The 25,630-nt window shown below is 43.7% G+C and overlaps 1 protein-coding gene across 1 annotated transcript in view; it reads right to left on the reverse strand.

The window, feature by feature from the left end:
• The window catches only part of MTUS2 (microtubule associated scaffold protein 2), a 344,092-nt gene that overhangs the window by 162,274 nt on the left and 156,188 nt on the right, over nt 1–25,630 (reverse strand). The window contains exon 4 of the mRNA XM_007471434.1: nt 2,642–2,803. Coding sequence (XP_007471496.1) covers nt 2,642–2,803 — 162 coding nt within the window. The remainder of the gene's footprint in view (nt 1–2,641; nt 2,804–25,630) is intronic.

Genomic DNA, 25,630 nt, shown 5'->3' on the forward strand with positions numbered 1-25,630 from the left:
CCCCTGCATCGGCAGGCGGACTCCCAACCACTGCGCCATCAGGGAAGCCCGGCAATACTTTTTAAAGATAAATTTCAGATAAGTTCATACTTTATCCCATAATGCCCATACCCTATTTTTCCCATAATACACACATTCAGAATAACAGCAGATTTGGAATTGCAATAGCCACACTATCACCAATAATGTAATTACTAAAAACAGTTTAAGAATTTTTTTGCAATTCTTTTTGAAATAGAGTACATACTATTAGGACGGAACAACCAAATTACTGTTTTAAAGTCACTTGGAATAAGTCTTCTTATTCCATGGATGTATGCCAATCCATTCAGCTGGTCCCCTATGGATGGACAGCTGAGTTGTTTCAGTATTTTGCCATTTCAAATAGCGCTGCAATGAATCACTTCGTGCATTCTGCTTTTGCCAGTCTACCTTTGGGAAAGATTACTGGAGGTGGGACTGCTAAGTCAAAGAAAAAATGCACATGTGATTTTATTATTAGATATTGCCCATTTCCTTTCATAGGAGTTGAGCTATTTTATATTCCAGCCAGTACACGTACGAGAATGTCTCTTTTCCTGCAGATTCATGACAGTGTATGTTTTCAAACATCTGGATGTTTGCCCATCTCACAGGTAAGATACTATAGTCTATTGTAGTTTTACTTTATGTTTTTATTATTATGAGCGATGCCGATTATCTTTTCATATAGCTAGGAGCTATGTGCATTTCTTTTTCTAAGAACTGTCTGTTCAAATTCCTAGTCCATTTTTCTGTTAACAGTGGTTTCACAAGTGTGATCTCTAGACCAGCAGGATCTGCAGCGCCACCTGGGGATCAATAGAAATGCGAATCCTCAGGCCCCACCTCAGACCTACTAATGAGACGCTAGGATGAGGCCCAGTAATCAGTGTTTTAACAACCACTTCAGGTGATTCTGATGCACTAAAATTTGACAAACACTGGTCTATAGGACTGATTCAACAACTGTATTTTAACTCAGTGCAGGCTTGTCTAGTTATTTTCTACTTAAACCAAGGGCAAACTGTTAAACTGGAACCAAGAGTCAAAGGCCATGGGACATTCATTCATTGATTCGTTGATGTATCCAACCATTAACAAATAGATGCTATGCTAAGTAGCCACTGCGTGTCAGTCACTGGGGACACTGCAGCAGCGGGGATACTGTGCTAAATAAAACGGACAAGTCACCGTCCCCAGGAGCTTTTCCTCCACTGAGGAAGAGCAAAACCAAACAAGTCAATTTAAGTCTTACCAAAGGGGATTACAAGGTGGTATTCCATTGAAGGGCAAGTGGTCAGGGAAATACAAATTTAAAATAACACTTCCACCAAATGGACAAAAAAATTTTTAAATGCTATCCTTAGCAGGGATATGGGTGGAAATGTGAAACACTGCAGCCTCTTTGAAAAGGAATCTAATCATATCTATTAATGCGTCAAACACAGCCATCCCACTGCTGGGGATCAATCCCGTAGAAAGAATGCCACCAAGGACATGTACTGCAGCATTGTTTATAGCAGCAAACACCAGTTACAAAGTGAATGTCCACCAGTGGGGGAATGGTTCAACAGATCATGGTATATCCACACCAGGCAGCCATTGAAAAATGAGCCATACACTGACTTGAGAGCAGCTCTGTGACATATTTTGAGTAAGGAAAGTAACATGTAGAAAAATGGGTACAATCCAATCTTACTTTTAGGAACTCACGCGAGCCCATCTGTGTGTATACGTATATGCATTGGTACATGAGTATAAGAGCACAGAAGAATAACCTGGAGCAATGAATAGCCATAGGGGTGAGCCATCTACTGTGGATTCAGGCTCAACATCCAAGCTTCCTTCCTCTTAGTGTGTCTTCCTACAGCACGGAAGATGGAAAGCTAAGCCACATGCCGCGTGCTTGGACATCCCGCGGGCAAACCTGCACGCTTGCGATCTGGGAGGAGAAGGCGGGGCGGGGGCCGCACCGGGCTGCTTCAGCTGCTGACCAGCACCTTCATTTGTCACACCTTTGCGTCAGCTGAATTCCCTGTGTCCCTCACTAGCTTCCTGGGTGTGGAGGCACAGGGCTCGGGGCATCGGCTTTGCTGGTCTGGATAGAGCAGGCGCGGCGTGAGCTCGGGAGCAAGGCTTTCTGCGGTAGCCGCTGGTCCCTGCATCCCAGCATGGGTGGTGCGGGCCTGGGACCAGCAGGGGGATGGAGCCCCTGAATCCCTGTAGAGGCAGCAGTTTCCCCCAGGGATCAGGGACTCACTCCCGGGGGCATAGTCTGCAGCTCGCTCCTACTGGCCTTCCAGTGATTTCATCAGCACCTGCTTCCCTGAACCAAATTTGCCTAAAACAGCTTGATCCTCTTTTTCTTTGCAATGAAAACTGTGTGGTCTGATGGGTTACCAGTCACAGAGAGGAGTGAGAGGGAGTTGTGAGAATTTAAACATAGGAATATATGAAAGTGTCTTGAAACTTGTGGTAGTACCATTAGTATTAATTTTAAACGCCATCTGAAACTCATCTGTCATCCCATCTAAACAAATGATTTACCCAAGGACTTTCAAAAGACTTTAACGCACAAGAGGCTCTCCACTGCGGAGCTTCTCCACAGCGCAAGGCTTACCCGCCGGTGTGGTCGTGGATTTTGGTGCCGGAAGCAAACTCCTGCGAGGTGTTGTCACACTGGAGGATGCTGGAGGGGCCACCCGGGCAGCCCCTTTGGGTGTGTCCTTGGAAGGCAGAGCTGCCTTCAGAGCCGGCTGGTCTTCAGTCCCAAAGGTTGAACCTGTGGAAGCGTACAAGTTCATGAAAAATGGATGGACCCCCTTGCCGTGTGCCATTGCCGACCATCCTACCGCTGCCACCTGCTTTAGAACTTGACCCGACTCCTAGTGAGTGGCCTTGAAAAGCATTTTTCTGGGACCAGATGTGGAAAAGAGCTCCCTTTAGCCACCGCAGGGAAGTCTGTCATTCAAATCCCCATGCCAGGGGCTCCACAAAAGCCAAGAGCAGCCTCACTTCTCTGAAGATTTTACACACGTGCTCACGCACACACAATTTGCTTGTGTGGATGTGTAGCTGCAGACACATATGGTAAGCATTTATTTTGTAACTCACAGAGGATGAGCAACAGTGAGAAACAGTGTGAGTGACCCAGGGGAGACGAGAGTAAGAATGCACATGTGCTCCACTGGTCCAGGAAGTGTATTCAGGGCTCCCTGAAACCCAGCTGATTTTACCTTGAGAAGAAGAGGCTTGGGATAAAGGTAGATGGGTGAGAATATGGAGACAGAGAATCCCTTTGAAACTCATGAAGCTTTTGGTCTGAAAAGCTGAGGCCTCACCAAACTAAGAGGACCTTGCATTAGAGTCCAGTTTACTGCAAAGGCAGATATTTATTGATCATTTCAGTTTCCCATTCAACACAGAACAGGCTCTGCGTCTACAGGACAGCTTGTTTACAATGGACTGCTCTGAAGATAGGGCATATACTGGGATTTGTGTCAGATTTAAATGCCCGGAATGGCTGTGGTCTAATTTTTTCCTCTATATCTTTTCAAACCTATTATGGTTTATACATTTGTAATCGCTTAAAGACAATGACACCACCATCTATTCCTATTAAAGGATAAATCTTCTAAATGTACCTCTGGGTACAGCTGCAAGGACTAATCTACTAAATTAAACAGAGAGCCTGAATATACTGAGATTACCGCTTGTTGGGGATAAAACTCTCCAGTTAGGAACATGACCATCTACTGTGGAAAACAGGCAATGGTAGGTGGAAGAAGTATACAGAATTTTAGTGAAAGATTAAATTGTTTTGTTTTCATCATTTTAAAAGGATAGTCATAACATTCTATTTAGATAGGGCCTGCATCAAAATGATAACATTATTAAATGGCTTTAGTGTTAAAATATTCAGGAGTTTTATTCAACCCCTTAGAGTAAGAGATGGCTGCTCTCGTCCCTCTGAAAGTCTGTTTAAAATGGGTAAGATTTGTTTGGTTTCTAAAGAAAAGTGTATTTAGGAAGGAAAAATAAAGAACGTGTGATTTCCTAACAGAGAACCTATGCCCTATAGTTCTTTGAAGGTCCCGTGCAAGGTTTTAAATACTTTGAAACAGGGCTAGGAGAATGCATTTGATCCACACAAACAGAATAAAAATAATGCAACTCCACTGAAAGGAAGTACACTGCATCCTGAATTTCAGATTAAAAAGTAAGCACAGGACAGCCATATGCAGAAAAATGAAACGACCACTATCTCACACAGTACACAAAAATTAACTCAAAATGGATTAAAGACTTGAATGTAAGACCTGAAACCATAAAACTCCTAAAAGAAAACACAGGCAGTACACTCTTTGACATTGGTCTTAGCAATATCTTTCTAGATGTGTCTCTTCAGGCAAAAGAAGCAAAAGCAAACATAAACAAGCGGGATTATAGAAAACTAAAAAGCTTCTGTATAGCAAAGGAAACCATCGACAAAATCAGGGGACAACCTGCCAAATGGGAGAAGATATTTGCAAATAATATATCTGATAATGGGTTAATATCCAAAATATATAAAGAATTCATACAACTCAACAACAAAAACCCAAACAACCATATTAAAAAATGGGCAGAGGAGCTGAATTGACATTTTTCCAAATAAGACATATAGATGGCCAACAGGCACATGAAAAGATGTCCAACATCACTAAATTATTAGGGAAATGCAAATTAAAACCATGAGACATCACCTCACAACTGTCAGAATGGCTGTTATCAATAAGACAAGAGGTAACAAGTGTTGGGGAGTAAGTGGAGAAAAGGGAACCGCCAGGCACCGCTGGTGGGAGTGGAAATCGAGGCAGCTACTATGGAAGATAGTATGGAGGTTCCTCAAAAAGTTAACGATAGAACTACCATTTGATCCAGCAACTCCACTTCTGGGTATTTGTCCAAAGAAAACAAAAACACTAATCCAAAAAGATACCTGCACCCCCATGTTCACTGCAGCACTATTCACAATAACCAAGATACGGAAACAACCTAAATGCCCATCAGTGGATGAATGGACAAAGAAGATGTGCTACATAAACACATACCTAGGGCTTCCCTGGTGGTGCAGTGGTTGAGAGTCCGCCTGCCGATGCAGGGGACGTGGGTTCGCGCCCCGGTCCGGGAAGATCCCACATGCCGTGGAGCGGCTGGGCCCGTGAGCCATGGCCGCTGAGCCTGCGCGTCCGGAGCCTGTGCTCCACAACGGGAGAGGCCACAACAGTGAGAGGCCCATGTACAGCAAAAAAAACCACAAAAAAAACCACACATACCTACACACACACAATGTAATACTACCCAGCCATAAAAAAGATAAAATATTGCCATTTGAGACAACATGGATATACCTCAAGGGGATTACGCTAAGTGAAATAAGTCAGACAAAGAAAAACACTGTATGATTTCACTCATATGTGAAATTATAAAAAGCAAATACCCCCCAAGCCAAAATAAATGAAAAAACTAAACCAAACAAACAAACACATAGACACAGAGAACAGCGGTTCCCATAGGAGAGGGCTCCGGGTTGGGGGCTGGCGGCAGGAGGGTGAAATGGGGAAAAGGGATCAACTGTATGGTGATGGATGGAAACGAAAATTTTGGTGGTGAGAACGTTGTAGGGTATACAGAGGTAGAAATATAATGGTGCACACATGAAACCTATATGTTATAAATCAATGTTACCTCAACAGGAAAATAAAGTAAGCACGTGTTTGATCGAAACCTCATGAAGAAAAGGGACACCGAGCACCTGCAAAACAGTGAGTCTTAGCTTCTGAATCATAGCACAGGCTCACCAGTCCCATCCTAGGACTCAGAGAATCTCTGGGGGTTGTAGGACATTTTTGCGGGGGGGGGATGGCAATGGCTCGGCCACTAGAAATATTTCACATGGAATTATCTAATGTTCAGCCTCCTGCTGACACACTGCCAGAATAATCTATTCACTGAAATGTGTAGTGGAAGTTGAACTGAACATAAAATCTTCCACACAGAGCCTTTTATTTAACAATTTATTAAAGTTTCTCAAGAAGGCGAATATTTTGTATCATTTGTGGAGTTCAAATGCTCTTTTATCAAATCCTCTTGTGCCTGGCATTATTCTCTTACATGAAATTTATAATCCAGTGAACATGTCAATTTGGAGCTCCGGCTGCTCTCCAGGCTGGGAAGTAATTCATCTGTTTGAAGTAGGAAGAGTATCAAGGAAGCTCTGCACTCCCCTCTGAGAGAGGCCTTGAATTACCAAAAAATAAAACAAGACAAAATAATACAATACAACTGAACGCTGCTCTTGTCCCTTCCTGTGGGAGACAGCTTGGCAGTGAATAGTACCCCTCATTGAAAACCAGCTTAAGTCAGCCAGTACTTAAAGACACATGATTCAGAAAATGAAAAGTACTCTGAATTTGGAAATGGCTGCTGAATTCTGTAACTGCTCTGGGACTTCACAACAATGCAGACAACATCAAACCACTGCTTGGTAAGAGGAGAAAACAACCGGAAATAAACGGTGCCTGTGTGAGCCAGAAAGATGTTCTGGAAGATACAGCTAGTGAGAGTGGTCCACGCATCTAATCAGTCATCCCATTCCCAAAGAACCAGAACCTACTGTGTCCCAAACCATCCACATGATAAGTGGTGCGGACTCAGGGGAAAGACAACCAGGCCTCCTCTCCCTCCCACCTCTCTGCTCCTCTGTTTCTTCATCTGTATAAGTGACGATCACGATAACTGACTCCACAGAGCTGCTGTGAGAATTAAAAGAGCTAATGCGAGTGGATTTTTAAAAAGGTGATGCAAGAGTTAGTTCAAAAAAAAACATTTAGAGTGGTGTCCGGTGCATGGTATGCTCTTATGTGTTAGTTATGAACACTTACAGGTTAGCAACACAGCAAATGAGCTTTTCATAGGAACTTGGAAAGTATTCAAGGATTAATATCAGATCACATCACATCTGTGATGAACACTTACAGGTTAGCAACACAGCAAATGAGCTTTTCATAGGAACTTGGAAAGTATTCAAGGATTAATATCAGATCACATCACATCTGTGATGAACACTTACAGGTTAGCAACACAGCAAATGAGCTTTTCATAGGAACTTGGAAAGTATTCAAGGATTAATATCAGATCACATCACATCTGTGATGAACACTTACAGGTAAGCAACACAGCAAATGAGCTTTTCATAGGAACTTGGAAAGTATTCAAGGATTAATATCAGATCACATCACATCTGTGATGAACACTTACAGGTAAGCAACACAGCAAATGAGCTTTTCATAGGAACTTGGAAAGTATTCAAGGATTAATATCAGGTCACATCATCATCACCAAAGTATGAAGGGATTCCTCTGCTCATAAAAACCAAAGGACTACAGAGTCCTGCTTCACTGCCAGATAGGGGCCATCTCTTGTAGATACCCAAATCACATCACTGACTTGCTATTTGGAAAGTAAGATCTCCTTCATTAGAGTGTGAAAATTTGCAAGGCCTATATTCTGCATGGTTATAGAATTCAGCTGGGTCCATTTCTACACATAAACCTGATCTCTCTACCTTTTTCTCTTCAAACTGTCAGGACAACGATGCTTGTTCAGCACCAAATCCTAGGAGAAAACCAGTTTCTTATTCTTCCTCCAGGGACAGCTCCTACAGTTCATTCCCCACATGCTTGAACACCCTGAGCTGATCAATTGAGTCTTTCAAATTTTCACTGGCAGTTCCCTGGTGGTCCAGTGGTTAGGACTGGTGTTCAAGTGGTTGGCGCTTTCACTGCCATGGCCCCGGGTTCAATCCCTGGTCGGGGAACTAAGATCCTGAAAGCCGTGTGGTGCAGAAGAAGAAAACAACTTCATGAAGTCATGAACTTCAGACCATATTCAAAAACTAATTAAAAATGAATCAAAGACATAAATGGAAGGGCTAAAATTATAAAACTCTTAGAAGAAAACTGAGATTATGGTTTCTCAGATATGACACCTAAAGCACAAGTAACTAAAGAGAAAAACAGATAAATTAGACTTCATCAAAATAAAAACATTTGTCCCTCAGAGGGCACTATTAATAAAGTGCAAAAACAACTGACAGAATAGAAGAAAATATTTACAAATCATATATCTGATAAGGGCCTAGTATCCAGAATACATAAAGAATTTTACAGCTCAACAATAAAAAGACAAATAACCCAATTAAAAATGAACGCAGGATGTGAACAGACATTTCTCCAAAGAAGAGATATTGATACGAATGGCCAATAAGCACATGGAAAGATGCCAGCGTCACTAGTCACTAGGGAAATGTAAATCAAAGGCATTAAATACCACTTTCAACCCACTAGGATGGATATAATTAAAACACAGACAATAAGAAGTGTTGGCAGAGATGTGGAAAAATTGGAATCTTCATACATTGCTGGTGGGATTGTAATACAGAGTAGTCTCTTTGGAAAACAGTTTGGCAGTTCCTCAAAATGTTAAACACAGAGTTACCATATGACCTAGCGGTACTACTCTTGGGTATATGCCCAAGAGACTTGAAAACATATGTCCACACAAAACCTCATACACAAATATTCACAGCAGCATTATGCATAACAATTTAAAAGGGAGAACAACCCAAATGTCCATCAAGAGATGGATGGTACATAAAATGTGGTTTACTCATACAACAGAATATTATTCAGCCATAACAAGGAATGAATTATTGATAGAAGCCACAACATAGATGAACCTTGAAAATGTTATGCTAAATAAAAGCCAGGCATGAAAGGCGACATATTATACAATTCCATTTATATGAAATGTCCAGAATAGACAAAGCACAGAAGCAAGAATAGATTAGAGATTGTCAGAGGCGAGGGGGCCAGGGGAGAGAGGACTGACTGCTAATGGGTAAAGGGTTTCTTTCTGGGGGTAATGAAAATGTTCTGGAATTAGGAGTGATGGTGTATAACCTCGTGAATATACTAACAACTACCAGATTTATGCATACAAGGGTGAATTTTATGGTATTTGAATTATCTACAAAATCAGTCAATCAATTAAAAAATTCTCATACATCAGTTTTCTTTCCTGGATCCCCTGGTTGGAACGGGTTCCTCGAATTGGGATTCAGCTCTCACCTCTCCCCTGAGACCTCCTGTTCTCACGCAGGAGTGATTATTCCTACTACCCATCCAGTGTCCCTGCATTGTGGCTACAGCAGATCCCAACCCGTCCGTCCCAGGGTGCTTCTGTCTCCTGGTGGCACACTCTTGAATAACACAAAAAAGAACACCCCTGGAACCCACTCCTGCATCCCATCCACTACAGCAGAAGGACCAAGCTCCCAAGTGAGAAGGATGGCATCGCTAATTCCTTCACTTTTCTCATCTACTCCCACCAAATTAGGTGTGGGTCTCAGCGGCTCTGGTCCTACGCCACAGACAGAGGAGGCCACGTGCAAATTCAGGCCAGACAAGCCTGCACTAAAGGAATGAAAGTCCCTCATAGGACTTGAGGCACTGGGCGGAGGAAGTGTAGATTTACAGGAGCCCTGATAGCCCCCTACAAAGCAATGAGTGGTATCTACCCAACCTGCTCGAAAGGATCATTCTGACCATGACTGCAGTCAGGATGAGACGTTAGGGTTTGTGATGCATATCCCAATGCTCTTGTTACCACTTCATTTATTGGGAATGCCGATAACTGAGACTGAACTTTATTTTTTTTTGTAAATATACACAGAAATTTTATTTATTCTTTTTTTTAACATCTTTATTGGAGTATAACTGCTTTACAATGGTGTGTTAGTTTCTGCTTTACAACAAAGTGAATCAGCTATACATATACATACATCCCCATGTCCCCTCCCTCTTGTGTCTCCCTCCCTCCCACCCTCCCTATCCCACCCCTCTAGGCGGTCACAAAGCACCCTGTGCTATGTGGCTGCTTCCCACTAGCTATCTCTTTTACGTTTGGTAGTGTATATACGTCCATGCCACTCTCTCACTTCGTCCCAGCTTACCCTTCCCCCTCCCCGTGTCCTCAAGTCCATTCTCTACGTGAGACTGAACTTTAAAAGAAGAAAGAATGGCAAGGAGGAATTAACACTAACCAGACCAGGATGAGGTTCTTAAGGGGAAGGCTGCAGAAGAAAAGCAGATCAGTTATTAATGCTATGAAGGCATTACAGCCAAACTTGAAGAAACATGTTTTCCTGATTCTGAGTATTTACCCATATTACAATGATTAAACTAGTCTCTTCACTCATTTTTTTAAACAATCCCGGGCAATCAAGTTGTATAATGTTCTGGCTGCGTGATTGCCTAATTGATGCATATTTCATTGATTTAGCAGCATTTATCACCTGGCAGCAAAATTTAGTTTAATTATTAAGGTACCAACTGGATGTTTTATTTCCCACCTCCTGCATATTTTAACCCAGGTGGATGCTTTATTTCTCACTAAAGAGCTAAAGTAAACCTGCTAGCTTACCATTTCGGCAAAGAAATATCTTTGTCAAAATGAAGGAGACTAAGCATTCTCTGTGCCACGCTCTGCCCCAGGCATGAGGCACAGGACAGATGTGGTCCTGTCTTCACAGCACTTACATTCCAGTGGGGGGGCACCCGGAGCACAGACAGGGACAGACAAAATCATCTCAAACTGCGACCAATTACAAAAGAAACACAGGAGCAGGACAAACTCACGGGTGAAAGGGGTACTTTAAGTGGAGAGGTTGGGGAAAAGGTAACGTCTAAAGCAAACATTTCTCTCAGCTGCACACTGGCCCCCGCCCTCCTTTATTCTTGATTATTAATGACCATCATTGTTCTAGAAACTTAGAATTAAAGCGTCAGAATCCTCCCGACTCTCTCCCTTCTGTCAACCAGTGCAAGTCAGTGAGCTTCCATTTCCATTTCAGACTCCAAATTTAAATCCCTGTCTGCTCCTGCGGGCACCCAGGTCAGCCCCTTAGCACCTGTCGGGGACACCATGGCACGGACCCCCCCTCTTTCCCCCTCCTCCCCTATTCCCTCATTCAGTGCATCTGCCTCCCTATACCTCTGTGTGGTCTTCCACATAAACTCCAAACTCTTCTTTGTGGCCCTCGAATTCTTGCATTATCTGGTCCCAACGTATTTTTCCCACCTCAATTCCCACCATCACATCAAGAACCGTACAAACTCCAGGCAGGCAGGATTCTACCCTGTGAATTCCTGCCCCGCCATAAACAAGGCTACACTTCAGAAGTATCTGCTGTATGAACAAAGTACTGAGTGCAAACCTGCCCCATGGGGTCAGCGCTTCCTTTCACAGTCAACTCTCCTCAATTTCTGAGCCCAGAGACACTAAAAGCTTCACTCTCTCCTCAACAGCTCCCATGAATGCAGTCACACTGAGCACGGCCAAGGTGGGGCATCGGTTGCCTAAAAGGTGGGGACTGTCTATGGTAGTGCGGTGGTTTTCAAACATTTTTTAAAACAATACACAGAAAGATAAACAGAATTTAACGGTTTTTGGGTCTTTTTGCCCAAGCACCCCTACCCCTCTCCCCAAGAGAGGGTATCATTTACCTAATACTTTTCCTCTATATCATTTCAGTACTTGCTTTAGTCTCATCTTACACATTCATCTCTGGGTTTCATAAAGTTTGAGAGGATAACAGCTAAGTGGTTAAGACTGCCTGGGTTCAAGTCCTGGACAAGTTGTTCATTCTCTCTGTGCCTCATTTCTTCAACTGTAAAATGGGGATAAGAGTGGTACCTACTCATTAGAGTTGTTGTATTAAAAGGGTTATTACACGTTTAGAATAAAGTGCTTAGGACAGTATGAGGCACCTATAAGCCCTTAGTAAAGGCAACACTGACATTACACCCACTAACCCAACACTGAGCCTCATTCAAAGCCCATCAGCCTTATCAGCCTATTGTCTCTTGTCTTTTCTTCCAACCACCAACATCTCATGGCTTCACATCTTTCCAAGGCAGTAAGTGGAGTCTGGCTCTGAAGAGGCAGCTCTAAAGAATCATGGTTCTTCCTCTATCCACCTTTCCCCAGTAGCCTAAGTCCTAGTGAAAGAAGGAGAAACACATGGCATGCATTTCACTACTCCCACTTCACCGAGAGTGGATGTTAACTTCTCACTAACCCAGGGCTGGCCTTAGCATCTTCCTCAACACAGTACTCCAGGAATCTAGTAAATGATTCCAGCCCTGGACCAGAGGACATCATGGCATCCTAATCATCATGGCATCTTGATTAGGATGCTGGATTACACAGCATCCTAATCAGGCAGTAGAACACACTTCTCTAGGTCAGGTACTGGGTAGAAGAGGGCTCCTCTAGGTCCACGGAAACTCTCTGGATTCCTTCTTCAGGGCCTCCCCTCCTGAGCTCTGCTGCCTGGACTTTGACAGCAAGGTCTTAAGAATAATAATAGTAATAGTGCCATATAGTGGAGTCAAAGACACCACAGGTTCTGCCTAAATTCAATACCTGATGTGAAACGTACTAGTAATATTCTCTTTAAAGAGTTAATTAAGCCTCTTTTATGAAATGGCTTATTTATTTACCCTCTGTCATTAGGTTAACCTGAGAATTATGTTCTTTCTTCAATTGTTTTTTGTTTTGTTTTGTTTTGGCTGTGCCACGCGGCATGCGGGATTTTCGTTCCCCAACTAGGGATCGAACCTTGTACCCCTTGCAGTGGAAGCGCGGAGCCCTAACCATTGGACCACCAGGGAATTCCCAACCTGAGAATTAAATGAGAAAATACATACAGATCACTTTGCAAAGTGCCTGGTACTCAATAAATGTTAGCTGTCATCACAAGTATCATCAGCTGTCATTTTGTCAAGTGCCCCATCTGTCCCCCGTGACTCCTAATGGCACCTTGTTTTATGAAATCCTGTTCCATGCAAGCCCTATGGAAATACCCTCAAGACAGCCCTAACTCCACCAGATCAATAAGGGAAGCAGATTAGCGGACGCCAACACTGACAGCCATCTCCACCTTCACACGTTCCCACTGCTTCAACAGGTAGTTTTCGCCGTGCCCCAGGGCTAGGCATACTTTCCCAAGATTTCCTTCTTTTAACAATGATCACAATTAAATCATCACAAAGGTTAAAAAAAAAAAAAAAACCCACCTTTGTCCCCCTACTCTCTACCCCCCTCCTCCCCACCCAGACTCTCCAGAAAAGCTTCCTCATCTCTTCCTGGAGTTCATTCTAATACATAGCAAAGAGGGTCCTCTTTTTTTTTTTAATGTCTGCTCAGGAAACAGGGGGAATATGGGTGCAGCTGAACTGGTAAGGTGAGATTCCCAGTCCAGGAACACAAATGTTAAAGCGAGAGTGGGCCTGTATGAGTGGCGCCCTCCCCTTCCATCTGTGACATCCTGCAACGTGGGCAAGCCTTCCGGTCTTTCGTAGCCTCATTAAATGCCATCTTCTCTATAACATCTTCTCTTAATTCCCCTCTAGGGAACAGAGCTACTGTAAGAAAAACCAAGCTGGTTAACACAGAGAGCAAAGGCCAGGGGTGATCATACCATCTCTCTTAAAATCATAGATGTAATCATGGAAGATAAAAGCCAGCGTCACCCAGCCCAGGACATTTGAACTCCCAGCACATAAGTGACTTAAAGCTTCTTTCTGACTTGAGAAATTCTCTTTAATATTTACCAAGTCACATTCCCAAAGGAGAGAACATGGTCAAATATTGATGCAGGTTAGTGACTTAAAAGACCAAGGGCTAAGACGGTATTTCAAGAGACTTTTGAGTATTAAAAGCAACTTCTTACCATTCCTCTTTTATATCAATTAGACCAGTTGTAATAAATCCCTTTTCCTTATCTGAAGTACTTAAAAGCTTGAGGCCTCATCCATGAATACCCTGGTTCATTACTGTGTGAATCTTTTAGTAGTTAATACCTTGGGGAAAATAGTTAAACTGGAGCATTTTAATTATATGTTTAATATGGGAGTTGTTAAAAGATAAGAGCATCTGATCTGAACTCAATTTAAATTCTGCTGAAGTTATTAATAAGGTATAAGAAATTACAGAAATGATCAAGGGCTTATCTACTGGCTTTTATTAATAGAGCAATAAGAAAGGTTAGGTGCTCCACTTCCATAGCTTGGATTTGGGGCTCTAATATAGTTTGCTATTTGTGTCACAGATCTGTTTAATTAATTGTTTTGAAGCAACCGAGGAATGCATGAGTCGAACACTGCTTCTGTAAGCCACAGTCTGGCAGCAAAACCAAGTCCAAATCCTGAGAAACCAAGTCAAATGTTGAAAAGTGGGTCATTGCAACTGAGCCCTAACCTGCTTTCCTATATATTTATAAACCCTTCAGGGGCTGCTAGAAGAAGTCAGAATTGTACCTCTAGCCGGGATCTCTTGCCCTCTGAAAAAGAACCCTTTCTACTTAGTAGTTTCTGGAGAATATGAAACCTGTAAGGGAGAAGAAATTGAACAGCCTGTTAAAAAATGAACAGCGGGGCTCCCCTGGTGGCGCAGTGGTTGAGAGTCCGCCTGCCGATGCGGGGGACGCGGGTTCGTGCCCTGGTCCGGGAGGATCCCACGTGCCGCGGAGCGGCTGGGCCCGTGAGCCGTGGCCGCTGAGCCTGCGCGTCCGGAGCCTGTGCTCCACGACGGGAGAGGCCACAACAGTGAGAGGCCCGCGTACCACAAAAACAACAACAACAACAACAACAAAAACCCAGCCTATTGGCTTTAGGAGGTTCGCCAACTTGTAAATCCAAATAATATTCATCCCTTGAACTGTAAGAATTTTCTCTCCCCTCCAGGGAGCTAGAAAACTCTCCCTCTTCCTTTAGGGTCCAAGAGGGTAGTTATCTTGCCTTTTTTTTTTTTTTTTTTTTTTTTTTTTTTTTTATTTTTTTTTTTTTTTTTTTTTTTTTCTCTTTCAACATAGTATTGGTTTTGTTCCTCAATGACAACTTCATTATTCTTTCCCTTTGGCCCAGAGTTTTCCAGCAGGGCACTATCCACCTCTTGGACTGGATAAGTCTTTGCTGTGGAGGCTGCCCTGAGCATTGTAGGATGTTTAGCAGCATCCCTGGTGGCCTCTACCCAGTGGATGCCGGTAGCACCCTCTCCCCCTGCCCATCCCCAATCTGATTTGTTGTGACAATCAAAAAATGTCTCCGGGGCTTCCCTGGTGGCGCAGTGGTTGGGAGTCCACCTGCCGATGCAGGGCACACGGGTTTGTGCCCCGGTCCGGGAAGATTCCACATGCCACGGAGCAGCTGGGCCCGTAAGCCATGGCCGCTGAGCCTACGCGTCCGGAGCCTGTGCTCCGCCAACGGGAGAGGCCACAACAGTGAGAGGCCCGCGTACCGGGAAAAAAAAAAAAAAAAGTCTCCAGATATTGTCACATGCCCTCTATGGGCAAAAACCATGTCCAGTGAGAACCACTGCTCTAGTTGAATGAAAGACTGAACGATTTAGTGAAAAGACAGTACTTACTTGTCTTAGTGGAAAACAAGACTGGTAACATCTAAACTTCTGCTGGGTTAGCTTTATAGCTAAGCTAATTCTTTAATAATTCTTGATAGCTAACTTTTGGTTACTTCTTTAGCTAAACTAGGGCTGTAAAAAATACCTTCAATATTCAACAATGCTTTAGTGCCTGTCAAGTAATGGACCTTTCCTGCTTTCCATATGTAATACCCTCATCTGTCTCAATCAGAAACTGGGAAAATGTACTGAAATCTTCCTGATTCTGACAGCCTTGGTCCAAAACCATGAACCCCCCAGGAGCTGTACTAATGTCCAAATAACATAAATAGCAACTGTTTTCAACTGAAATTGTATGGGGAAACCTCAGTAGAAAACAGATGGTAATGCTCTTCAAGCAGTTTAAATCATCATGGTTGAATGGCAAATTCGTCATTCCTTGGAAGAATCCTAGGGTTATAGAGAGAAATAAACAGTTTTTAAAGCATTATAATTACTGGACTTATGAATCAAAACAAAACAAAAAGAATCCTTTGCTTTGCTTTGGCTGTGCCTTTCTGGCTCCAGTGAAAGGGCACTGTGGTCGCTGAGGCCCGTGGTAAGCGCTGCGCACTGAGAACACGGCAACCCTGCGACAGTCACTAACTTTTTCTTCCCCTGCCATCTTCATTTGTAACATTAGAAGAGCAAGCACTGCTGGGACCACAAAATCATGTGTAGAGTATCTCATATGCAGCAAGCACTAAATAAATGGTAGGCTCCCCTCTCCTGGCCTCTGAAAACCATTTGCTCTTCCTTAGTTTATGGACACAATCCTTCTCCTCAAAGTCCTTCCCAATATAAATTTCAGAATTGAAATCCCTATTTCCATTCATTGTTACGGGTAAAGGTATGACTGGTACCTGTTGTTCAACCATCATCTATGCAAAATAAAATCACAAATATTGAAAAACCTATCATGAAATCACTCAGGCAAACATTATTCAAACTGGTTTTTGAAAATTATCGTCAACGGATTCGTAAATGAACCTTACAACCCCTTTAAATCCCTCAAAGTTCATGATATGTGAGCAAAGACTTCAGGTGACCACTTCCCTTAGGGAAATTTCTCAAGGATGCTGCTAGCAGCCTCCACACTAAGCCTAAAGCAGTGAAGCCAGGCCTGTCTCTTGGCTTCTGGATTTTATGAATCTCTGATCCCAAGCTCATGCTTGTGAGTTTCAACTCTTCTGCATGTCCTCTCTCCAAGGGCTTTCCTCTCCATTCCTCCAACAATGGCGATGTCTTATGCTGGGTAACCGTTAGGTGCAAACCAGGCACGGGTGAACACCTGGGGTCACCCTGCAACCCCAAAGGGCAGGAAGTCCCATGTCTGCACTGGGCCATGTTCAGCATCCGTTCCTGCCTGCTCTCCCACAGACTGAGGAACTGACGGCTCATGAATTCTCTTTCACTTCTTGTTTTTGTTGTTGTTAGAAATTCATAAAGTTGAAAAATGTTTGTAAATAAAAAATAAGTATATTACTCATAGAGCTGAAAATTCATAAATTAAGGTTTATAAGCAGAAGCATTTCAATCAGTAGCAGAATCTGAATTCTGCATTAGTCAGAACATGTGTCTGACGGGCACAGAATTCCAAGAAAGCTTCGCCTTAACTAATTGGCAGTAGCTTTGGGCCAGGTAGGTACAGGGAATGGGGACTGGAACCTTCTTTGTGTTCTGCTCTGAACACGGCACCGAAGGCTGTGTGCACAGAAAACCAAAGAATGGGCCCGCCTGCTGCCTAGGGGCTGAAGCAGAAGTGGAATAAATTGTTTCCTAAAATATCAATGAAATGCAACATCTGCTAAGGTCTCCTTCCCTAAGGGGACTTCTGGCAAAGTGTTAGGCAGCAGATAGGAACGAAATCCTGGGCTATTCCAAGGAGGAAAAATTTTTTTTTAAATAAAGGCAAATTCTATGTGTGTGAGCTGGATGCTAAAATGTCTTCCAAGAGCCCTGTTCCCCAGTGTACATGCCCTGCACAATCCGCAGGAAGGTGAGTCTGAGGGATTTGACTCCCGTGAGTAAGTTGCATTATACAGCACATTGGCTATTAGGAAAGGGAGTTACCTGGGTGTGCCTGACCTAATCACACTAGCCTTTTACAAGCACAGCATTTTCTCTGGCTGGAGGCAGAAGAGCAAGTCAGAGATTCAAAGCACTCGAGGGATTCAACACCCCATCCCCAGCTTGGAGGTTGAGGGGACCAGTAGCAGAGAATGTGGGCAGCCTCTGGTTGCTGAGGGTAGTTCCCCACTGACAGCTGGAAAGAAAAGGGGACCTCAGTCCTACAACCTCAAGGAAGTAAATTCCGCAAACAGTTGAATGAGCTAGGAAGTGGATTCTTCCCCAGAGCCTGGAGGGGAGAATTTCAGCCCAACCAACACCTTGACTTCAGCCTTTGAGACCTTGAGCAGAGAACTCAGCTCTGCCATATGTGAGCAAATAAACAGGTATTGTTTTAAGTGGATAAGTTGGTGGTAGTTTGCCAGGTGACACTAGCAAACTCCTAGAGACTACTAGCTAGTGCATCAGCCAAGTAGACGTGAAGAGCTGGCCCAGCACAGTGCTGCATGGAGATGGGCCCCAGGGTAAGGGAGGCTGCAGCAGAGGCAAGGACAGGCCAGGACACTCCAGATGTTGCCCTGATGCCCTGAGCTGGCTACCCTAGTGGAAAGCACATGGATTCACCACACATAAGCTGGAGTGATTCAGAAAAAAGGCTGAGTCCTTCTGAATCTACATTTCCTCATCTATAAAATGGGTTCTGGTGCAAATCAGAAGAAATAACCTAGACGAAGCATCTAGCAGGGTTCCTGACACACAGTAGATATTCACTGAATGTTACCTTCTTTCTGCAGTCTTTCACATCCTCCTCTTTCTCAAAAACAAAACTAATCATTTTCAATGAACCCTTACTTCATCTTTTTTTAATTTAATTCATTTTTTATACAGCAGGCTCTTATTAGTCATCCATTTTATACACATCAGTGTATACATGTCAATCCCAGTCTCCCAATTCATCACACCACCACCAACACCACCCCCTGCCGCTTTCCCTTACTTCTTATAAAGGAAATCCAAGCTCCTTAGTAGACCAAGGAAGGCCACTCCCTCCCTGGATCTTAAAGTCTGATATTAGACTATTTATCATGCTATGAATATACCATGATGTTTTTTGCTTTGTTGCCTTTAAGCATGTGGTTCTCTCTATCTGGAATGCCTTTCCCACTCCCCTCCTGCCAGGTGAACTCTGTTTCATCCTTTAAAACTCAGCTTAAGTGTTACAACCGCAGTGAACTATCCTGGGAAGGTTTGCAGATAATGGTAATAACATTTTGCCCTGAGGTCCCCAAGTCCTCTGCATGTACATCTACTTGCCCCATGGTAGCAGGAAGGAGTTTGGACTTGATCCTGAAGGCAACAAAAAGCCACCGAGGGGTTTCAGTAAGGAATGACCTGGTCATGTATACATTTTAGAAAGATGGCCATGGCTGTGGAATGGGGCAAGGCTGGAAACAAAGACGCAATTCAAAGCTGTTTTAGTAGATCAATAAGACAAAGTAAGGGTCCTAAGTAATATCTACTGTAAACAGTACTGGGTACATCAACTGTTTTGCAACAGTGAAGGTCTGACCAGAAGAAGGCAACTTCAGAGGAAGCATTTAGAAGCAGGTGAGGGGCCAATATTACTGTTGATGAGCCATCACTGGGTTGAGAATACCTGCTTGGACAAGTCTTTAATGAGCTAAGATGTGCTAATGAGCCCTGATTTGGACCAACTCCAAGCCTGGTAGGATCCTGAATGAGGTGTGAGGAAAGTTCATTCCAAAGCAGATAAAGCTGGTTTATGATCAACTAAGAGTGAGAAAAGTCATGGTGATTACAAACCACTTAAGAGTCCCACAGTACTAGAGATGCTGCTTGTTTCTTGCAAAATGTCAAACATTTTTAAACACCAGAATTAAGTCTTCTGTTTCTTTCCTTCCCTGTTTTTAGGAAGTGAAATACCCGTCTATTCTGTTGACAGTTGTTCTCAAAGCCATATGCATTTGCAGACCTTAAAGAAACAGGACATGAAAATATAGTGATGACAATAAAATATAATGATGCCCTCTTCCCTTTATTGGTGCTTTGCCTTCCTCGCCCCTCTGTCCAGGCTCGGCCCATGCCCCACACTGTGGCCCTTCCTGCCCTGAACAGTCAGCATGGGGGCTCAGGCTCACCAAGCTCCCCTATAGGAGGTGGCAACGGGGCCCATTTCAATGCCAGGACAAGCTGTCCAGTGTTGGCCACCAGATTCCTGCTCCCCAAGTTGCTATCTGGCAGACACAGCGATACACCCGTGCTGGTCACTGGGCTCCCCACTGGCTCACTGCCCTGTCATTTTACAAACCACAGCCTCACAGCTGGAATCCCCAACAAGGACCTTTGCCTCTGATTTACTGCTTGATATGATGCTAATGCTCCAAACCCCTCCCAGGAGTAGACCCCTGTCACTGCCCAGGCCTGCAGGAAACAGAAACTAACAATGGCCAAGGGCTAATACCAGACAAATGACTTTTACTAAACACCTACACAGACGCATTCATTTAATCTGTGCAATCTGCTGCTCATTTTGCAAAAGCAGAAACTAAGGCTGAGTTATTTGAGCCAGGACAGATTACAAAGGCAATAAATGCATAGTCAGCATTCAAATTCGAGTCTGATTCCAAAATCCAAGTCCTTTCAACAATTCAACACAGCCTGCCCAGAAACTGAAGGCTGTTCCCGAACCTCAGCTGTCTGGCGGCCTGGAGGGGTGAGTGATTCCTGGGGATCGATCCATCTTCTAGAAATCAGTGTCCCTGCACCTGGAGCGCCCATTACCTTCTACCCCACCGCCCCCAGGCTCTGGCTGACAGCTCTGCTTCACACAGCAGTTATGAGTCCATGAACCACAGAACTGTGCTCTCCTGGCTTCTTCAAATCCCAAAGGGTAGAGCCTGGGATTTTAAAAGTGTGGTCCTAAGAGAAGTCTTTAATCTGGTATATTTCTGACACTGTTAATTAGTCTTTGATGGCATTTTCTAGACAAATGTAAAACCATCACAGAACAAGGTCCCCAAATGAGCCAAAAGAAATTTAGAACCAATATTGAAGATGGGTGAGATCCTTTACCTTTGTGTATAAATAGTCAAAATTTTAATTCTGGGATAATGACAGTTTGACAGAGGGACCAGAGGGGTCTGCAAACAATCCTAACAGAAAAATCACGTAACAGAGGAAGAAATCCTCACTTAATCTCATCTGAAATGGAAAAGCACCAGGATTAGTCTCAAAAACAAAGCCCAAGGCTGATCCGCCTTCCTTGCCCCACCCTCATCTGGATCCTTCCATCCCTACCCCCTTAGCCAGTTCTGCTTACATGTACCTCCAGCTACATGGGGTGCAATTACAGTGGCTGCAGTCATAAAATATTCATCTGGGAATGACTTCGTGCTGATGCAAGTGTGCACTGTGGGCAAAAATCATTTTGCTTGTGAGCTAGGGGATACTCAGAACTTGGCTTCTTTCAGAAAAAAGTCACAGGGCACACTTAATTCAAGTTAGCAATTTTGTGAAAAAAAATTTAAGTGGTGGCACGGGTATTGTAACTTTAAAACTACTGAACAGCGGAGAGAGAGGGAGAGAGAGAGGAAAGCAAGGCAGCAAGTGGTCCATGATTATATAGTTCGATTACTAGCTCAGCTGGCAGTTATGTATTTCCAGATCAAGAGTACAAAAAGTGGAGAACATGCAGAACGAGGTAGGTGGAGGTAATCTGAGCTGACAGTGTTTTCATATTTCTATCAAGTGCTACTTGATTTTCCTGTCACAGGGAAGGAATCACTGGGGCACAAGGAGAAAGCTAAATGGATTGGAAGCTTAGCAAAGGCAAGAGACACTTACTTTTAAACTGAGGTGGGGTTCTTCCTTGAGTGACCTGAAGTTGTGTTTCTTGGAATGGAGCCCCCACTGCTATTCAAGTGAAGCACTGAGAAGGCTATGCTCGCTGGACATGTCCAGCTGCCCTAAAGCAGCAGCTCATGGTCACATGGCACCAATCTTCCCAGTAAGTAACCTCCATGCCAGTAAGGCACACTGCTGCCCTGCACTAGGGCACGTCCAGTCAACCGGGTGGCCGAACACCACTGCCTGCTCTTGCATGAAGTATTTCTTAAATCTACTCTTCCATTCCTATGCCAGTGCCTGGGTCGAGGTCCAGGCCATTCTTTTCTCTGTCTTCACATTTCTTTGTTCATTCACTCATTTACTTATTCATTCATTCATCTCATTCAAAAGACCCTCCTCTGTGCCTGGAGAAGACTACACCACGTGAGCCCCAGTGGAATGAAACATTTAGCAAGGAAGACATTAAGCATATAATCACACTTGGGACTTCCCTGGTGGTCCAGTGGTTAAGAATGCGCCTTCCAATGCAGAAGACTTGGGTTCAATCCCTGGTCGGGGAACTAAGATCCCACATGCCGCGGGGTAACTAAGCCCGTGCGCCACAACTACTGAGCCCACGCACTTTGGAGCCCGCGCACCACAGCTAGAGAACCCCGCGCACCGCAACGAAAGATCCCGCATGCCGCAACTAAGACCCGACGCAGGCATAAACAAACTAACAAATAAATAAAAATATTTTAAAAGAAATAATTAAGTCATTTGAAATCTTTAAAAAAAGAAAAGCATATATAACACTTAAAATTATCCACAGTTAGACATAATGGCAACCAAATCCCCCACCATCGTTGTTGCCCAACTTTCCAACTTGCTCTCTTTTTTTTCCAGAGCCCAGGCCACCTTCTAATAAACTATCCCATTTCTGGGTTTATTATGTTTGTTTATTTATTTAGTCTCATCTGTTAGAATGTAGGTCTACAGGGATTCTGTCTCTTTTGTTTTGTTCACTGATATATCCCAACACCTACGAGCACCTGGCTCAGAGAAGCTGTCTGATAGATTATCTCTTTAGTGGTTGGATGAATATCCTCAAGCCTACTATGGAGGAAAAGTACAAGAAAAGAATAAGTTCTAACTTAATCTGGGGGTGGGGAAGGTTTGGAAAGACTCTTCCACAAAGTCATATGTAAACTAAAACCTGAAGGATGAGGTTAGTTAGGTGAATGGGGTGGGGAGTGTTTGGGGAAATGGAGCGGCACGTGCAAAGGCCCTGAGATGGAAAGGAAGGATGAACTCGTCAGTGGTCTGAAGGATGGTGAAGTCAAGAAACAGGGGCACAAAGGGTGGCAGTGATGCTGGGTGAATCTGAATCCGGTAAGAAGGCGGAGCCTGGATCACATATCCAGCTTTTAACCGAAGAGCTACTGGAAGTCACTAAAAGGTCCTCACAGGGGAGCTCATGATCTGATGTACTTTTTTCAAAGATCCCTCTGGCTGCAGTGAGGAGACAGCAAGAGTGGTTATCGAGTGAGGGGTATGCTTTTGTCGTAGTCCAGGCATGAGATGACAGAGATGGTGGTAAAGACAGACAGGAGGACAGATTCAGGAAATACACAGTGGGTAAAATGGACAGGAGTTGGTGGCAGAGGAAGTTCTTACAGATGACTCCTAGGAGGATGGTAGCATCACTTACTTTGATAGAATATTCTAGAATATTCTAGAGCAGGGACAGATTGCAGGGAAAGGAGGCAGGTCATGAATTCAGCTTTGGGCAAACTGAGTTTCAGAGCTTGGTGTCATCCAGATAGAGACGTTGAACAGACATTAGAGGTCTGCTCAGATGTTAGCTCTCAGGGACAGCGAGACCATCCTACTGAAGCATCCTCCCTGCACTGTCTGTCATCCCCACTTCCACATCAACATCCGAGAACAAGGACCATATCTACATCTAGACCAGCATCTAGAATACTGCCTGGCCCATAGTGAGGACTCCATAAAATCTGCTGAATAAATAAAGAAGCCCAGAACAGACACTAGGCTGGAGGTGGAAAACTGGGAGTGGACAGCGTAAACCGTGAAGCCACTGGATGGATGTGACTGTTGGAGGGAGAAGAGAAAAGGACTTAGGGTGAAGCCCTCAGAAGAAAGGGAAAAAACTCAATGTAAAATGAGGTGTTAAAGACAGGAAAGTCCCAAATAAGCACATTTAGTATAAATATCCAATTCTCTCTCTAGGTTGCCCTTCTGGCAGAAATGTTCTTCCTGCTTTATCTCATCAAGAAATGTCCTTGTGACACCTAAAATTTTCTCCCATTTTAAACCAATGTGTCCCCTCCAGCCACTTACCTTTTCTCAACACACAGTCCCCACACATCCCTTGCTCAGTGTGGCCAGGACACGCTTATCCTGGCTCCTAGAAAGGGCTAGTTAACAGGATGAGTCCCAAAGGTATACATTACTATTATCGTTTGGTTACCTTATGTTTTAGCTAGACCTAGTTTAAGAAAACAGTCAGAAAAGAACATGTGTCCATGGGAACAAGTATTTCATGCTCTAACTAGAGCCCTCGCTTGCCAGTACCTCTCCACTGATTTGGAGAAAGGCGATTACTTCACCTGTAAAATCAGTTTGGACAAGAGGCGGGACCCTGAAGGACAAACCAGTTTTATTTCCATTCCAAGCTTGAACTGCCAGGTTCAGAGGATTCCAAATGCTTGGTTCTAACTTCTTATTAAAATTTCAAAACGGTATGGTGGTTCCTCAAAAAATTAAACATAAAATTACCGTACGATCCAGTAATCCACCTGGTGTACATACCCAATTGAATTAAAAGTAGGGAGCTAAACCGATATCGGTACACCCATGTTCACAGCAGTGTTATTCATAATAGCCAAATGTGTGAACAACCCAAATATCCATGGACAGATGAATGGATAAACAAAACATGGTCTATACTTTACAACGCAATATTATCCTGCCACAAAAAGTAATGGAAATTTGATACGTGCTGCAACATGGATGAACCTTGAAGTCATTTTGAGAAGTGAAATAAGTCAGACACGAAAGAAAACAGAGAGTATAACTGTACTTATGTGAAGTGCCTGGAATAGTCAAATTCACCGAGACTGGGGCTTCCCTGGTGGCGCGGTGGTTGAGGCTCCACCTGCCGATGCAGGGGACACGGGTTCGTGCCCCGGTCCGGGAAGATCCCACGTGCCGCGGAGTGGCTGGGCCCATGAGCCATGGCAGCGGAGCCTGCGAGTCCGGAGCCTGTGCTCCGCAGCGGGAAAGACCACAACAGTGAGAGGCCCGCGTACCGCAAAAAAAAAAAAAATTTAGGTGGTGACTGCCCGGGGCTGGAGGGAGGAACAAATGAGGAGTTACTGTTTACTGGGTGCACAGTTTCAGTTTGGGAAGCTAAAAATGTTCTGGAGATGGATGGTGGTGATGGTTGGTAGAACAATGTGAATGTACTTAATTCTACTGAACTGTACTCTCAAAAAAGGCTAAATTGGTAAGTTCTATGTTAATGCATATTTTACCACAATTAAAGACAAACAAGCAAGCAAACAAACCAAAACCCCTCCTAACAGCCCAGATGTTAGGCATATTCTATCCCAATTTCACAGGCAAGGAAGTCGAGGCTGAGTGATATTACCTGAGTAAGTACAGAACTTGGCTCTTAAGTTATGCTAAATAATGTTGTTCATACGAACTTGGGTGGAGCATCTTATATTCCTTCTCCAATTTCCACCACAGCCTCACTCACAACTTTAAATCTGAAATCAGCATCTAGTCACCTCCTTCTGCTTCTTCACTTGGAATTGTCGCTGAAAAGAGGGAAGATTTCATGAAGTTCAAGAGAGTCGGTGACTGGATGAAGAAAACACAGCCTGAGTGACAGGATGACCAGGCATCCCTGCTGCCCTGGGTTTAAAGCTCGGTCGGCACAGATCTGTAGGAATTTCACATCTTCTGAGCACTGAAGATCATTTTTGTTTTCCCCACACAGGAGTTCAAACGGGAATTTATGGGCAATGAAACACTGGAAATTCTTGGTACTTAGCTAAGAACTTTTCCAACGCATATTAAACTTGTAGTTTATCGGAAG

This window comes from Lipotes vexillifer, unplaced genomic scaffold (assembly GCF_000442215.2).
Source record: "Lipotes vexillifer unplaced genomic scaffold, Lipotes_vexillifer_v1.1 scaffold543, whole genome shotgun sequence".
Classification (NCBI taxonomy): domain Eukaryota; kingdom Metazoa; phylum Chordata; class Mammalia; order Artiodactyla; family Lipotidae; genus Lipotes; species Lipotes vexillifer.